The following is a 15,924-nucleotide window of genomic DNA, read 5'->3' as shown; positions in this document are numbered from 1 at the left end:
GGAATGGATTGATAGACTAGAGTAGAGTGGAGTAATGACGTGTATTTCAGTTGAGCTTATTCAGTAGTACTTGGAAACAAAACATCGTTGCCAACTATTCACATCGGAGAGTTACAATGTTGCAATCACTAGGCAGCCAACTACCTATAGTAGGAAACAGAGTTCTCAATAAACAACGTATATCACACGTGACACGACCTCACAATAGTTCAAATTACAATAAACAACATTTATTAGCATCACGCAGTAGAACTGTAAATAGAGATAATTTGAGCTTTGGAAACAAGTGCTTTCATAAATGCATGGCACGGGCCTCGTTTCACAGGAGCATTGTAATAAGCTTTCTCGCAATGAACAAGCCTTAAAATCTATATGCAAATAGACATTGATTGTTCAAAATCAGCTTTAAAATTCCTCAATTTTGTGGCTCCAAGATCCTAAACCGCTCCCCTTCCGTCATCTCCGACTCTGGCATCGAGAGCGAGCCCAGCTCTATGGCCTGACCCCTGGACGTTTATCGGACGGGAGGGCGCCCTCTGGAGGACAGCCTGGTACTGCAGCGCCTGGCGAGGAGACACCCAGCCCACCACTGATGAGGTGCTGAATAACAGCAGGAATGGGGAAGGGTGCGGGCCGGCCCAGTCATGACAAGAAGGGATCCAGCTTTTGTCAAATTAACATAAAAAGTTGAATTGTTTTGTATTTTAGCTAACCCTAACTCTTTTCTAACCGTAACCTAATTTTCCTAACTTGCTACGTAAAATTCTCCTAACCTGCTACAAAAAGTCAAATCTGCCGTTTATTTGACAAAAGCTGGATCGTTTGTAGTCATGAACGGCCAGCCCTGGTGTTCGTAGACAGCCATATTTTGTTAGTTATTAGGCTTACTTAAAATGTTCATGCCTAGGCTGAATTAAAAAGACTAGATTGTATTTGAAAACAGCTGTGTTTTGCTATTTATTAATTAAAGTGTTCATACAAATAGCCTATAGGTCAGGTCGTTCGCAAATTGTATTATATGAATATGATATTTTGAAGTTGTGTTTTGCTATGTAGGAGACTTGTTTTTCTACACTAAATATAAATAAAAAATATATATATATATTTTTGATGATTTATAGCAGGGATGAATACGCAACAGGTAATGTTTTGCTTTTCAATAAAACCTGTCATGTTGGTATAAGAACATTGTTCTACTTTATTACAACTTTTACAGGCCCTTTCCAATCTGTTAAGATGAATGACAATAATCTAAAAGTGATTTTGAGCACAGTGGGTGGACACCCTAACGGAGTTACGCATCCAATGCCAACGGATGTCCAGGAAATTAAAAATCTTGCCCGTCACGTTGTTCGGCGCCAAATTGTCTTAACGGAAACTTGGTACGCACACACACTGACTGTGCTCCATAGAAATACTATGTGTGACTATAGTTAGGAGTGTGTGTGTGTGTGTGTGTGTGTGGCTCCAGGCAATGATACCTCCCACAGGTCAAACTTGTTGAGTCACATTCACCCCAATGCCATACTGGCAGAGGAAGCAGGGACTTCCCTCTGCAGGTGTGTGTGTGTGTGTGTGTGTGTGTGTGTGTGTGTGTGTGTGTGTGTGTGTGTGTATCATTTACAGGAAACTGTGCCTTAAAGCACACAGTAATCCAATACACGGTCTCAAGGGAGATGTGCAACTGTATAGCCTAAAGAATGCTCCAATTCAGTTTTTTTATTTTTTCAATCAAAACCACACACTATGATAATTAGCCTATGAAAGGGACGTGCCTGTGCTTTGTGTCCCATCAGAGGTATTTATTTGTGGTGAGTATCTCCGTCTCGCCATTATATAAAACTACACGAGACCCTCTGGCATAAAGCCAATGTAAAGATAAGTAAGAGACAGAACTTCACAGTTAACGACCGGTAGTCTTTCACAGTCAGCCTAATGACTGAGTAACATTAAAGCTACATTAAAATGGCTCATCCGTGTTGGTCATAACAACATGCGTCAGGCATTACTAGCTCATCACCGATGCTCTTCCACCTCATTGGATAGCATTGGGGACAAGCGTCGATGTGCATCATGTGTTCTATCTGTATTCGTCAGCCAATACTGCAGGCAGATTGAGCTCCTATGGGACTCCATCTACAGAAGGCTTCAAAGCCAGCCAGCCAGCTAGCTGACAATCCCATCCCAATGCACGGGGCGGGGGGGCAGGACAGAAATAGCACTAAAGCAAAAAAAAAAAAATGGGTTACTACTCACGGAAGAAGTCTTTCTTTGACAAGTTCTTCGCACACAGCACTGGAAGGGAAGAGAAGAAGAAACGTTAGATGAGTAAAATGATTGGTGTGCTACAACGGAAGAGCAATATTAGTGAATTCTCAATACAACACAAAGCAGCTTGTGGGGGGGGGGGAACCCTGTGAGCTTACATATTAAATAAAACAACCAAAAGCACAAGAGACAGCATGTGGGTCAAATATGGGCACTGTTAGACCTATAAGAGAAGGCAAAGTCCAGTTTAGGCCTACACAAATAGTCTAAGCTACACTCCATTTCAATCCTTCACTCCAGGTATTTGAAGTCTGACAGATATTATGAAATGAGAACCAACTTCAGCTTGGAATCTGATCCCCGCCAGTGCCTTGGATTCCTGCTCAGAATCCCAGGCCCCTTTTGCGATAACCTCACTTTTGGGTGGTGCTCCCTCAAAACATTTAACAGCTCAATTATTGGAGGATTTCTGGCTTGGCTCTAGTTAGTCGTCTTCATGGTTGCCCTGGGTAACCCCTGTTGTCCGTCAGTCTGTCCGCCCATTACGGGCTAGCCGAGAGAGTGGTTAGAGAGGCTTCCCTTGTAAAATATTGAGCAGACAAGCATTCTTTCCAATACGGAGTGAGTCCCTGAGGTAAGCATCACAGCCAAGAGCCAACACACAATGGCTTCCAGAAGACAAGAAAAGATGAGTTGCAGGAGCACTATGTCGAGCTCTCTCTCGCTCACGTACACAGTTCTCTCTACCATCTCTGTAAATCTCTCTCCTGGTGTAATGGGGTCCAGGTGAGCCAAATTGGGCCAAAGTTATGGAATGTCTTCCTAGGACTGCCTAGTTCTTTTAGGTAGCAATAGAACTCAGTAGGGTTGGGCGGTATACCGTGTATACTGGGGTATTTGGAAAAAGCCACAGGATGTTTTCCAATACCGTTGAAACAATTTCTTTTAAGTTTTTCAATACGCTTTAATATTTGTAGCTACATAAGTAAAATACCTGCAGTCAACTTGTGCAATATGTTAGGAGATAAAGAACATTACGTTCTTCATTTCACTTGTCACATTATGAAGCTTACAGGTAGTCCCCAGTCCACATGGTGTTTGTTTACAATCACACAATGACAAGAGACCGGAGCCTTGTGAGTTCACTGTTCTGCAACATGCGCCAGGTGATCTAATTACAGTATGGAATTCACAACTAAATGTTTGCCAGCTAGATATCTTATAACTATTAAGTTACCTGTCTAATATGTGCCAAATGCTCTGCAGTTGTTAATTTGGTTTGCAAATTTAGTAGCAAGTTAGCCAAGTGTTTAGCTTCTTCAGAGCTAACAACAGAAGAGAAGAATACCTTTGTGGATCAAGAGTCTTGCTGGGAAATATTTGTTTTGTGCTTGCAGTAAACTGTGAGTAGCATTTTGGAGTTACTTGTATAGTACAGTTTCTGACCTAAACAAAATATTGGCAATGCACTCATTAGCATTTTCTATGGGATTTTACATTTACTTGTTAGCTTTGATAACCTTTGGATTACAGAGTATCAGTGGGGTTTGAAAACAGCACCCCTTGTGTTCCGTGTGAATATTACAGAATATCCCAGTATGAAGGTATGACAATCTGGATACAAAAACACTACACTTAGTTCTATCCCCCCCATCCCCACCGAGCAGACAGATAGCAGGCTACTACCCAGCCAGGCCCCTACACATTAGCCAGAGGAGTGGAAAGACATTCCAAGGAGCTGTTTCTGGACCCTGGGAGGTACCCAGTTGGCCGGTCTCATCAAGACCACTGGTGCTGATTGGGGGACATTAGGGGTGGAACAGTAGAGCAATGGAGGGGGGGGGGGGGGGATTGATGAGGTAACGCTGTAGCAGCCCCAGTGTTGTCTAGGAGTCTGACCTCCATGACGACATAACTCACCACGAGCCTGGATGAGTCTGGGCCAAAGTCTGACCCAGACAGATAGATGGATGACCCTGGAGAGTGTGAGGACACAAAACAGAGGGGAGAAGAGAGGAGAGGAGGGGTGTCTGGGTCTCCTTCCATCATAGAACTGCCGTGTCGCAGTGTCTAGGCTACTCTCCTATGCCCGCAAAGTGACAGGTGAAATGTAACAGTCGACCCGACAGAGATGAGGTGCGAGATGGTACTTTATTAATCCCAAAAGGGAAATTACCGTCATGGTATCCAACATGTCTGGTATCCAACACCACTAAAACCTATGCCTAGACTACACACATTCAAAATTTGCCAAACTAAATTAGCGTAACTAAAATGCTCCCTATACTGACAAGTGACAGGAAAGGTATTTTCCCTTGCAGGCGCTGGGAGGACACAGACTTGGGGGGGGGGTATCCTTTACACAGCCGCGCTGTCCCGGGGAATGCACTACTCTCAAATCCCACCTCATTACTCAAAGCTGGAGTATGCACTCACTCAATGTCTGCAGTGTCTGTCACGACACACACATTTCAACGCCCCATAGACTCAACGGTCATTATTTATGCAGGGTGAGGAGTAGGGAGCAGGTGATGGGGCACTTTCCATTCCCATACCGCAACACACACGAACACTCTGAGACACGCACGAGCCAGAGCCAGAGACAGGATCCTGAGAGAGACTTATAGCCATAACACAGACTTGCCTGCATTCTCTTAGGTACTGTACACTATCTTTCAAATGTCTGCCAGTTTCATATACAGGCTGTCATGGAGGAAGAGTGCTATAAAATGTATGGCAGACACACACAAGATCTGGATGAGGTCAGAAAGTTGGTGGTTTGTGTGATTCTGTCTGTTTTGGGAAAGAGGAAAAGGAATAGCAGGGTGGGTAGTGGAACGAACCAGTCTCACCATGGAGTTATGTATGGAGGCTGGGGAGAAGCACACTAAGCACCGACAGAGTCATGATACTGCCAGGAAAAGCCAGTCTGTCACACACACACACACACACACACACACACACACACACACACACGCTTACCAGTCCCCAACAGACAGGCTGCCGGGCCCGACAACACACACGTCCCGGAGACAACGTGAAAATTGATTACACACAAGAATGTCAAGGGAGGAAAAGACAGCCACCAAAATACTAGGAAAATTACACAGTGAAGCACAAAGCAAGGAAGTTACGACTCAAATCGCACCCGTTTAATCCGGAGACCAGGACAGCGACCAAAATTACACAGCCAATCGAACAGAATCACAACATCATGACACAGACAATCACAACACAAACCAAATGACACCGTGAAGACGCCCAATCAGACAGACTAAACTGATCCTGCAGGGACCAAATGGACATGTCGTCAGGATGAAATGAGGAGAAAACGAGCATCATAAGAGGTCGGAGTCTTGGCTAAAGCAAGTGTAGGCTTATATACTGAAAATGGATTTGTGATTCTAAACGCTAGCAACATGCTGTCAAAAGCTGATTCTAAGGAACACAAAATCCCACGAATTTCACAGTCAAACTGCTAAAAAAATTAAACTTAAATAGCTTAGCCTGAGTGAATTCATCAGTCATTGTAAGGTTAGTGACAGGCTGGATGGACAGATCCTTAGGGTGCCCCTAACCACTGATACAGGATAAGATATTTGTTAATTCACGTAATGTTAAGGTTAGGATTATGACCTGGTTATGGTTAGGATTATGACCTGGTTAAGGTTAGGATTACTGAGTTAAATCTCAGTGGCACATGTCACAGTGACCTCCAGGGGAGGTAATAACCCATGGAGATGGGACTCGGGAGGTCGAAACCCAGAGACTTGACCAACCCATGGAGACTTGACCAACCCATGGAGACTTGACCAACCCCGAGCCCTTCCATTCAGCACACCGTAGTAAAGTCGGTACCAGTAGATCTCATGTTACCCTAATGCTAATGGAGAAAAGCGGATTACCTGCACCCTGCTTCAATGTCTGACCATGCTAAAATAATAGCCTCTTTCACCAATCACCACATCATTGACCTCCCAGATGCACTGTTACCGGGCAGAATTGGCCACGAAGCTTCCAATGAATGGAGGCACTCACAGGATGAAAGGGATATTATGTGAGAAGTCGAGTGAAAGAAAACGCCAAAATTCAAAAATGTCTCTGATGTGAGCGGCTTCTCATCAAATATGGATACCATTTAAATTCTAGCAATTCTAAAAGGGAGACAGCAGACGCCATTCTTGTCTAGAACGTTAATTCAGATGAATGCTGAAGTTCAGCCTTCGAAGAGGCCTGTATATCACCATTATCTTCAAGGCGTAAACACCAAGTTTAGTTTTTGTGGCACCCTGCCGAGTTGGGCCATCATAGGGTGTCAAGGCGTGTACTTCCATGCCTCTGAAAGCAACCGTGCATGCCAACGGGATATCTTGAATGTGTAAGTGTGTGTCTACACACACCTCTTATAAAAGTGTGAAGGCCTACATAACATATGGCACTACGGACCACCCTCATGAGAGCCGTGCTGTGAGGGATTTCAAGCCTCAAACTCCATTTGACCTCTCTGGGTGAAGCTACACTCAGACAGAATACGTATCTAACATGCAAAGATATTATGGAAGCGTCTAGATAGTGTGAGGGTTACTTCCCCTCCTGTCTTTAAAACCAACTCCCCAGACAGCTGTCTGTTGCATCTCCTTCACACCAACATGCTGCATTATTAATAAACTGGTGAACTTTTCACCCCGAAAATAAGTCATCCCCAATTCCTCAGTTCAGATGAACTTTTAACCTGGGATGTGTTACGTTTTCTGGAAAGCAATATCAGCGATTGACTTCATAGGAAACACTTTTGGATAATGAGTGGGGATACAGAATTAAATTGCGTGATTGGGGCTGGGAAATGTCAAGATGACAACCTTCCAGTACAGTAGCCTACAGGCCTATTGCCTAATACATTACATTTTATTTTAAGAAATTAAATCAACATTATTTCAATTCAGCATTAGGTAGGCAGCTATGTATTTTACAAAACAGAATAGGCTGCAGCTTCCATGGGTTAAAGCAGCGTTTCCCAAACTCAGTTCTCGTTTTGTTTTTTGACCTAGCACTACACAGCTGACTCAAATCAAAGCTTGACGATTAGTTGATTATTTGAATCAGCTGTGTAGTGCTAGGGCAAAAAATTAGCAACCCTTGGACCGAGTTTGGGAAACTGAGGTGACCAGCCTGAGGACCAAGCGTTCTCGGATGTTGACATGGGAAACAGGGGTCAGTGGAGCCTCTTGTAAACACAGAACCTGCTGACAGCCCAAGTCAAACTAGCAGGAATCCTCTTTAAGCCTTTTTTTTTTTGAAGGGGATACCCTAAATATCAGGATTTCCCAACCCTCTCCTTCACATTTTTGTTTTAACCCTAAAAACTGGCACACTCAATTAAATTAGTCAACTTATCAAGTCTTTGACTAATTGAACCAGGTGTGCCATTTTAGGGTTAAAACAAACATTTGAAAGGTCTGGGAGGGCCCCAAGGAGAGGGTTGGGAAACCCTGCTGTAGATGGTCACTCCTAAAACGTGATTTATTCTTGATCCGGAAATGCAGTGCGGAGGCTCCGTACGGAGGGTGTGATGCAATTGCGGAGCCTCCGGAGGCCATATCGAGCTCTGTCGGTCGATGCCGTGCGCCTCCCAAATTTTGCAACAATGTGGAGGGCTCCGTATAGCTCAGCATTGATATGATTGGTTGACAGTAGTTAGGGGCGGTGCCTCCTGTGTAAACACAAACTCACTTCCTTTGCAACTTCCTTCACAACAAACATGTAGAACTTTGACAAAAGGCTATCAGAACAAGTTCGCAAATATAAAACATCTTAGGACACCTCGTGTAGGGATTGTTTGAACTCTTGGAAAGAGGTAAATGGGGAGAAATGCGGTAAAGAAGTCAATGGAATGCAAACCGTGAAGGATAGGACGCCAAATGGGCGCACATTCAACAAATATGATCTAACAAAGTGGATATCTGTCAAATCCGTCATGATTGATGTATTTTAACAGAACCACAATGTGGTTACTAGAGTCGGATATATTTGTATGTTTTCGATGAAAAAAATATATATAAAGTTGTCCCCTTTAAGGTTTAGACTGCTATATGCTAACTCCTGTTCGTAAAAGCTGGTAGCATAGCTAGCATACATAAATTGGTGGTGGTAGTAGTTTTTAACTAATGCAGTGTGAAATACACAAAAAATAGCCTAAATGCAGGCAAATTTTTCTTGGGGGAAATGAAGAGATTCAGAATCTTTCCCTCACGCATTTCCATGGCATTTCCAATGTTTTGGTCGAGTTCCATTGACAGTGTGTGTTACCGCATCTAAGGAAACGGATGCTTGCCACAAGAAGAGGAGGCAGTTGTGGGACAAGCTCATAAAGCAAAAAAATATATATGAAGGGTTGAAGTGGAGATGCAGGTGGGAAAATGGTACCGCCTTTTTACTTCACACTATATTGGCTGAGCTATGTCAAGCACTGGGAAACCGACTCCAACGTCTCAGAAGAAGTAAGGTCGTGGCTGGCTACCGAGATTAGTCCTGAATCACTACAAGTGGTGCAGACCAAATGTGTTGGATGCGTATGACACACTCCGCTCTGCTCAAAGAATCTCAATAAGTATGAATGCTCTGACTTCTGCGGAGGCTGCATCACTGTAAATGCTGTACGGCCACTGCAGATGCCGGACCATAAATCGTCTTTCAGTCTTTACTGCTCCTGTGTGTGCTTAAATGTATCTAATCCTTTTCTGCACTTTTGGCCTAAATAGGTACTAGTAGCTAAGATCATGTATCATATCCTTACAAGAACTTGGCCTACGAATGGAGGAATAAATCATGGCCTAAAGAAAAAATATTGCACATGCTACATGTTCAAGAATCCCAAACCATATGTTCAACCACCATAACGTTTGCACATGTTTGACTAGGCCTACCTCCTAGCCAAACCAGTAAAGGTCAACAACTTTATCTTCCAACTGAGGGTGAGGAGGCAAGAGACAGTGGCCACTCAATGGACTGTCCAGACACTGAGTCATCACCATCTACCACAGAGGTCAACTCAGAGCTCCTCTCCCCTCCATTGTGTCTCCCTTAGGAGTTATACCTGAGGGCCACGTCACTACAGGCAGCCCGTCACCCGACTACAGACTCAGAGTATTGAAGTAGCCAAGGGCATTGATCTCGCTGTCTGAAACAATGGCCATTGTGGATGTGGACATTTACCCCTCATCCAGGGCTAAGGGTCATTATAGAGCCAAGAGTTTTTCCAGAATGTCCTGAACACAAAAAAATGACTAAATAAATAAATAAAATGTCCCTCTGGCAGACACAGGACAGAAATTCTCCCTCTGTCTCTTTGCTGACAGTGTACCTCACTATTAGCTTTGTGAAGTCGAGTGGGGACCATATGTTGCAATAAGCCTACTAAAAAAATATATTTAAAAAACACACATCCACACTGCACAATGGAATAATGTTCAAATAGCCTTGCAGGACATCTGTGTTGTTCAACATGATGAAATCGGGATAAGTGAGTCCAATGAGGGGACTAACTACAATCACCCCAGGCCTTAAAATCGTGATTACGGTATGATGAAACCATACCGGGCTAAACCACCCTGAGCCAAAGGTTTGTGGCTGCCTGGTAGGTAGCTGGTGGAGATTGCGTGACTGGGCAAGTCTCCCACAGTCAACTAGGCCATTTTCTGGTCCATTTGTTCACGTTAGAATACAATTGCTGGCGGAATGAGAAGGAATTGCAGTGATTGTAGGCGAAAGGGCCGATCAGCCTCCAAAGATGCCTTATTGTTGGTAGAGCAATGCTTAGATAGTAGAGCCTCAAACCAAAGCTTATTGTATTGATGTAACTTCATCCCTGCAGTCAGCATTCTTAAATCCCATCATCCGATTCAGGAGGTTATTTTTATGCCTAATGCATGCTTTCTAAATTATTCATGCTAACAAAACTCTGCTTGTAGGCAATTTTCTTACCTTTATTTAACAAGGAAAGTCAGTTAAGAACAAATTCTTAATTACAATGACGGCCTAGGAACAGTGGGTTAACTGCCTTGTTCAGGGAAAGAATGAAAGATTTTTACCTTGTCAGCTCGGGGATTCGATCTAGCAACCTTTCGGTTACTGGTCCAATGCTCTAACCACTAGGGTACCTGCCCCCCCACCCCACAATAGATCATTGACAGGTATTAATTTCAGTCCAGTTCAAGTAGGCCTATTGGCTTTGCCATTTTACATCCTCTAGCTCTAGGTGTGACTAGACACTGCCAAACGTAATCCCATACAGTGTCTGTCCACAGAGGGCTGACATTGTCAATATGGTGCCATTTTCACTCATAGTCTGCATCTTGATGGACAAGTAGAACATGTTTTAGTGAAGCTTTTAGAGGATTGTCTTTTCAAACTACCAAAAGAAAATGATATTGTTTAAGACGTTCAACTTCGTTTTTCAATTATACAAAATTCTTGCAACCAATAAAATGTTCTATATATGGGGGATACAACCATTCCAGCTCTGCAGATTTTGCTGCAAAGAGACAATTTGTTTTGGTACTGTACATATCTAGCTCGTTTTTGGTCGCAGGTTCAGGAATGGCTGAAAGAAATTGCTAATTTATCTGGAGCTAACCCTGCAAATAGCACTGCTGGGTGATTAGAAAAGTCAGTCAACTGATCAATAAAACTCTTAGAAAAAAACTCTTAGTAAAAATGTGACCGTAAAAAATATACGTATAGAACTTTTGTGAAACAGCAGTTGGAAAATCTACAGTAAGTTTGGACACACCTACTCTTTCAAGGGTATTTATTTTTTACTATTTTCTACATTGTAGAAAAATAGCAAAGACATCAAAACTATGAAATACACAAATGGAATCATGTAGTAACCCAACAAGTGTTAAACAAATCAAAATATATTTTTGAGATTCTTCAAAGTAGCCACCCTTTGCCTTGATGAGAGCTTTGCACACTCATGGCATTCTCTCAACCAGCTTCATGAGGTAGTCACCTGGAATGCATTTCAATTAACAGGTGGGCCTGGTTAAAAGTTATTTTGTGGAATTTGTTTCCTTCGTTAATATGGACTTGGTCTTTTACCAAATAGGGCTTTCTTCTGTATACCACCCCTAGTTGTCATCTGATTGGCTCAAATTAATTAAAGAAGGATAGAAATTCACACACACAAAAAAATGGATTGGAGATGATGCAGAGGCTTACATTGATGAAGCCACAATCTGCAATATTAAAGCTGATCTACCCACAAAAGAGAGAAATTAAATACTGTCAACACAACATTGTTTCCCACATGAATCGCAAACTTGCATTTCCAGCCCTCAGTTCTCTCTACTGCCATGCTACTGCCTATAAGCTAGGCTAAGTACAGTAAGATGCAGCCTAGCCAAACTTAAAAGGCAAAGTAACAAATCAATTTATATCAGAATATTATTTTATTCCTAAATAGAGTTTTCTTGGAGACAGACGGTTGCAGTGCAACCAGATGTTGCAGGCCCGCAGAACAAACAAAATGGTTCAATGTAGAGGTCAACCGATTATGATTTTTCAACGCCGATACCGATTATTGGAGGACCAAAAAAAAAAAAATGATGCCGATTTATTTATTTATTTGTAATAATGACAATTAAAACAACACTGCATGAACACTTATTTTAACTTAATATAATACATCAATAAAATCCATTTAGCCTCAAATAAATAATGAAACATGTTCAATTTGGTTTAAATAATGCAAAAACAAAGTGTTGGAGAAATAAAAGTGCAATATGTGCCATGTAAAAAAGCTCAAGTTTGAGTTCCTTGCTCAGAATATTAGAACATATGAAAGCTGGTGGTTCCTTTTAACATGAGTCTTCAATATTCCCAGGTAAGAAGTTTTAGGTTGTAGTTATTATAGGAATTATAGGACTATTTCTCTCTATACCATTTGTATTTCATATACCTTTGACTTGGATGTTCTTATAGGCACTTTAATATTGCCAGTGTAACAGTATCGCTTCCATCCTTCTCCTCGCCCCTACCTGGGCTCGAACCAGGAACACATTGACAACAGCCACCCTCGAAGCATCGTTACCTATCGCTCCACAAAAGCCGCGGAACAACTAAAGTATTTTTTTTACAAGATACATTTAATGCTAGCTAGCAACTTACCTTGGCCTCTTGCTGCCCTCGCGTAACAGGTAGTCAATCTGCCACGCAGGCTCCTTGTGGAGTGCAATATAAGGCAGGTGGTTAGAGCGTTGGACTAGTAACCGGAAGGTTGCAAAAACAAATCCCCGAGCTGACAAGGTAAAAATCTGTCGTTCTGCCCCTGAACAAGGCAGTTAACCCACCGTTCCTAGGCCATCATTGAAAATAAGAATGTGTACTTAACTGACTTGCCTAGTTAAAAAGGTGTTATATATATATATATATATATATATATATATATAAATATAATAATTTTTAAAAAATATATACATAAATACATTTAAAAAATAAATAAATACCTTTTTATTGTTTTTTTAATTATTATTTTATCGGCCAATCGGCGTCCAAAAATACCGATTGTTATGAAAACTTGAAATCGGCCCAAATTAAAAATCGGTCATTCCGATTAATCGGTCGACCTCTAGGCCTTAATGTCCTCAGAGTCAGAGACCCAGCTCCCCCCTGCAAGCAGGAACCAACCTACAGTAATAACCAGAGGAGGAAGAGATTAAAATGTAACACAGAGTGCATGAGATTTGCATTTTATGGCATGATTTTATGGCGTTACGCTAAAAAACACACTGCTCACTGAGGTGTCAAGTTAGATATGACTAAGGCATAAAATGCCTTCAAAAAGTATTCACACCCCTTGACTTTCCACATACAGCCCAAATTTAAAATGCATTAAAATTGAGATTTGTCGTCACTGGCCTACACACAATGCCAGTGGAATTATGTTTTAATGAAAAATGAAAAGCTGAAATTAACCCCTTTGTTATGGCAAGCCTAAATACATTCAGTATGAAAAATGTGTCACAAGTCATAATAAGTTGCATGGATTCACTGTGTGCAATAAGTGTTTAACATGATTTTTAAATGACTACCTCATCTCTGTACCCGAGACATACAGATAATATAAGGTCCCTCAATCGAGCTGTGAATTACAAACAGATTCAACCTAAGACCAAGGAGGTTTTCCAATGTATCGCAAAGGGCGGCACCTACAGGTACTGTAGATGGGTAAAAAAAAAAGTAAAAGCAGACACTGAATCTCCCTTTGAGCATGATGAAGTTATTAATTACACTTTGGATGGTGTATCAATACACCAAGTCACAACAAATATACAAGCGTCATTCCTAACTCAGTTGCCGGAGAGGAAGGAAACACCTCAGGTATTTCACCATGAGGCCAATGGTGACTTTAAAACAGTTAGAGTTTAATGGCTGTAATAGTTTTCTCCTTAGGATGGATCAACAACATTGTAGTTACTCCAAAATACTAACCTAATTGACAGAATGAAAAGGAAGCCTGTACAGAATAAAAAATCATCCAAAACATGCATCCTGTTTGCAATAAGGCACTAAAGTAACACTGCAAAAAAAAGTGGAAGAGAGGCCTGCCGAGTGTTGCAGTGGTCTAAGGCACTGCATCACAGTTCTAGCTGTGCCACTAGAGATTCTTGGTTCGAGTCCAGGCTCTGTCGTAGCCGGCCGCGACCGGGATACCCATTGGGCGGCGCACAATTGACCCAGCGTCGTCCGGGTTAGGGGAGGGTTTGGCCAGCAGGGATGTCCATGTCCCATCGCACACTACATGAGACAAGACTAACTACCAACTGGATACCACGAAATTGGGGCGAAAACAAAAAAATAAGCTATTCACTTTTTGTCCTGAATACAAGTGTTGTTTGGGGCAAATCCAATACATAACACATGACTGACTAACACACTCCATATTTTCAAGCATAGTGGTGGCTGCATCATGATATGGGCATGCTTGTAGTCGTTAAGGACTGGGGAGTTTTTCAGGATAAAAAGAAACGGAATGGAGCTAAGCACGGGTCAAATCCTAGAGGAAAACCTGGTTCAGTCTGCTTTCCACCAGACACTTGGATGAATGCACCTTTCAGCAGAACAATATCCTACAACACAAGGCCAAATCTACACTGGAGTTGCTTACCAAGTGGACAGCGAATGTTCCTGAGTGACCAAGTGACAGTTTTGACTTAAATCTACTTGAAAGTCTATGGCACTAGCAATGATGAAAAAAACAATTTAACAGAGCTTGAAGAATTCTGAATAGAAAAATGAGTAAATGTTGCACAATCCAGGTGTGGAAAGCTCTTAGAGACTTACCCAGAAAGACTCACAGCTGTAATCGATGGCAAAGGCGCTTCGGCAAAGTACTGAAATCAGGGTTGTGAATACTTATGTAAATTAGATATATTTCTGAATGTATTTTTCAATCATTTGCACACATTTCTAAAAACATGTTTTCATTTTGTCATTATGAGGTATTGTGTGTAGATTTAATAAATTCAGGCTGTAACAACATAACGTGGAATAAGTCAAGGCGTATGAATACTTTCTGAAGGCACTGTATGTGAAACCTTTACAGCCATCTATACAGTCAGACATTACCCTGTCAACTCAACTGTATGTTAGCCTAATGAGACAGCAGAACACTGATCCAGCATTAGTTCAGCTATTGACCTCCAATGGATTGGGATAGGATAAGCTGAATGTTCTAGACATCTAGTCTGGAGCGCTTTGGTGACACTGTCATAGTCTTTTACACTGGTCAAAGTGGGCTGGGATGGAAAACTACTGAGAAGGGGGAAGGACGGGCTGCTTATGAGGAAGCGGGGGTGTGTGAAAACAAGGGAGAAAAGAGTCAATGGATAGATTCCCAGCTAGTTTAGGTCATAAGTCAAAAGGAGTGTATGTATGCAGCTGCCGAGAGAGAGACGCACCTCACCCACCTCCCTGCAATGGGATCTGTGTTATGACCCAGGCCATGCTTTCGAACAAGACTCTTCCCCCAACACACCACCCACGTTGCAAACCTCATTACCGACAGGCAGGGCCTGTAGACGCCCATCAGTCACCTCTGTCCTGTTTGGACTCCTGTTTCAGCCCCACACTGTCTCATTCACAGCATTGTTCCAGTACAAACAAAAGACTTCCTCTTCCCCTCCACCACGGCTCCCTCCCTGGCCTGTCGGCTTTCAGTGGAAACCTACCCAATCACACCGCACTCCTAGACATACAGGCATGCACGTATGAAGTTTAGGGTAGTAAACTGACACAGAAACTAGAACGACCCAGGCCGTCTACACACATACAAACTGAAGCGGAGGACATCAAACAAGAGTTCTAATCTACAGCACACTTCATTTGGCCAGCCATTACTCCCTCGTAGAGCCTCCCAGCTCTACGAATGCTCAGGATGCCAATTATGTCATCCGTTAAAATAGCCCCGCCTCAACCATGGCTCCCTGCTCCAGAGCTGCTCCATCTGACACGCCCCTCATCAGCGCCCAGACGCTAATCTGGAATCTGGAGTGGAACGCAGAGCAGCGCCGCCGCTCACAAGCTGGCACGCTGCCTGACAAACAGGGGAGGACGGCGGGAGGGAGGGTTTGTCCATTGGGAGAGAGGGAGTTGAGT

The 15,924-nt window shown here is 42.6% G+C and overlaps 1 protein-coding gene across 4 annotated transcripts in view; it reads right to left on the bottom strand.

The window, feature by feature from the left end:
- The window catches only part of LOC109865717 (E3 ubiquitin-protein ligase SMURF2), a 76,577-nt gene that overhangs the window by 44,134 nt on the left and 16,519 nt on the right, over positions 1-15,924 (bottom strand). For all 4 annotated transcript variants that reach the window (XM_020454103.2, XM_020454102.2, XM_020454101.2 and 1 more), the window contains exon 2: positions 2,257-2,295. In XM_020454103.2, coding sequence (XP_020309692.1) covers positions 2,257-2,295 — 39 coding nt within the window. The remainder of the gene's footprint in view (positions 1-2,256; positions 2,296-15,924) is intronic.

Source organism: Oncorhynchus kisutch, linkage group LG20 (genome assembly GCF_002021735.2).
Source record: "Oncorhynchus kisutch isolate 150728-3 linkage group LG20, Okis_V2, whole genome shotgun sequence".
Taxonomy (NCBI): domain Eukaryota; kingdom Metazoa; phylum Chordata; class Actinopteri; order Salmoniformes; family Salmonidae; genus Oncorhynchus; species Oncorhynchus kisutch.
Note: the sequence above shows the minus strand (reverse complement) of the source record. Positions and strands in the feature narration are given on the sequence as shown.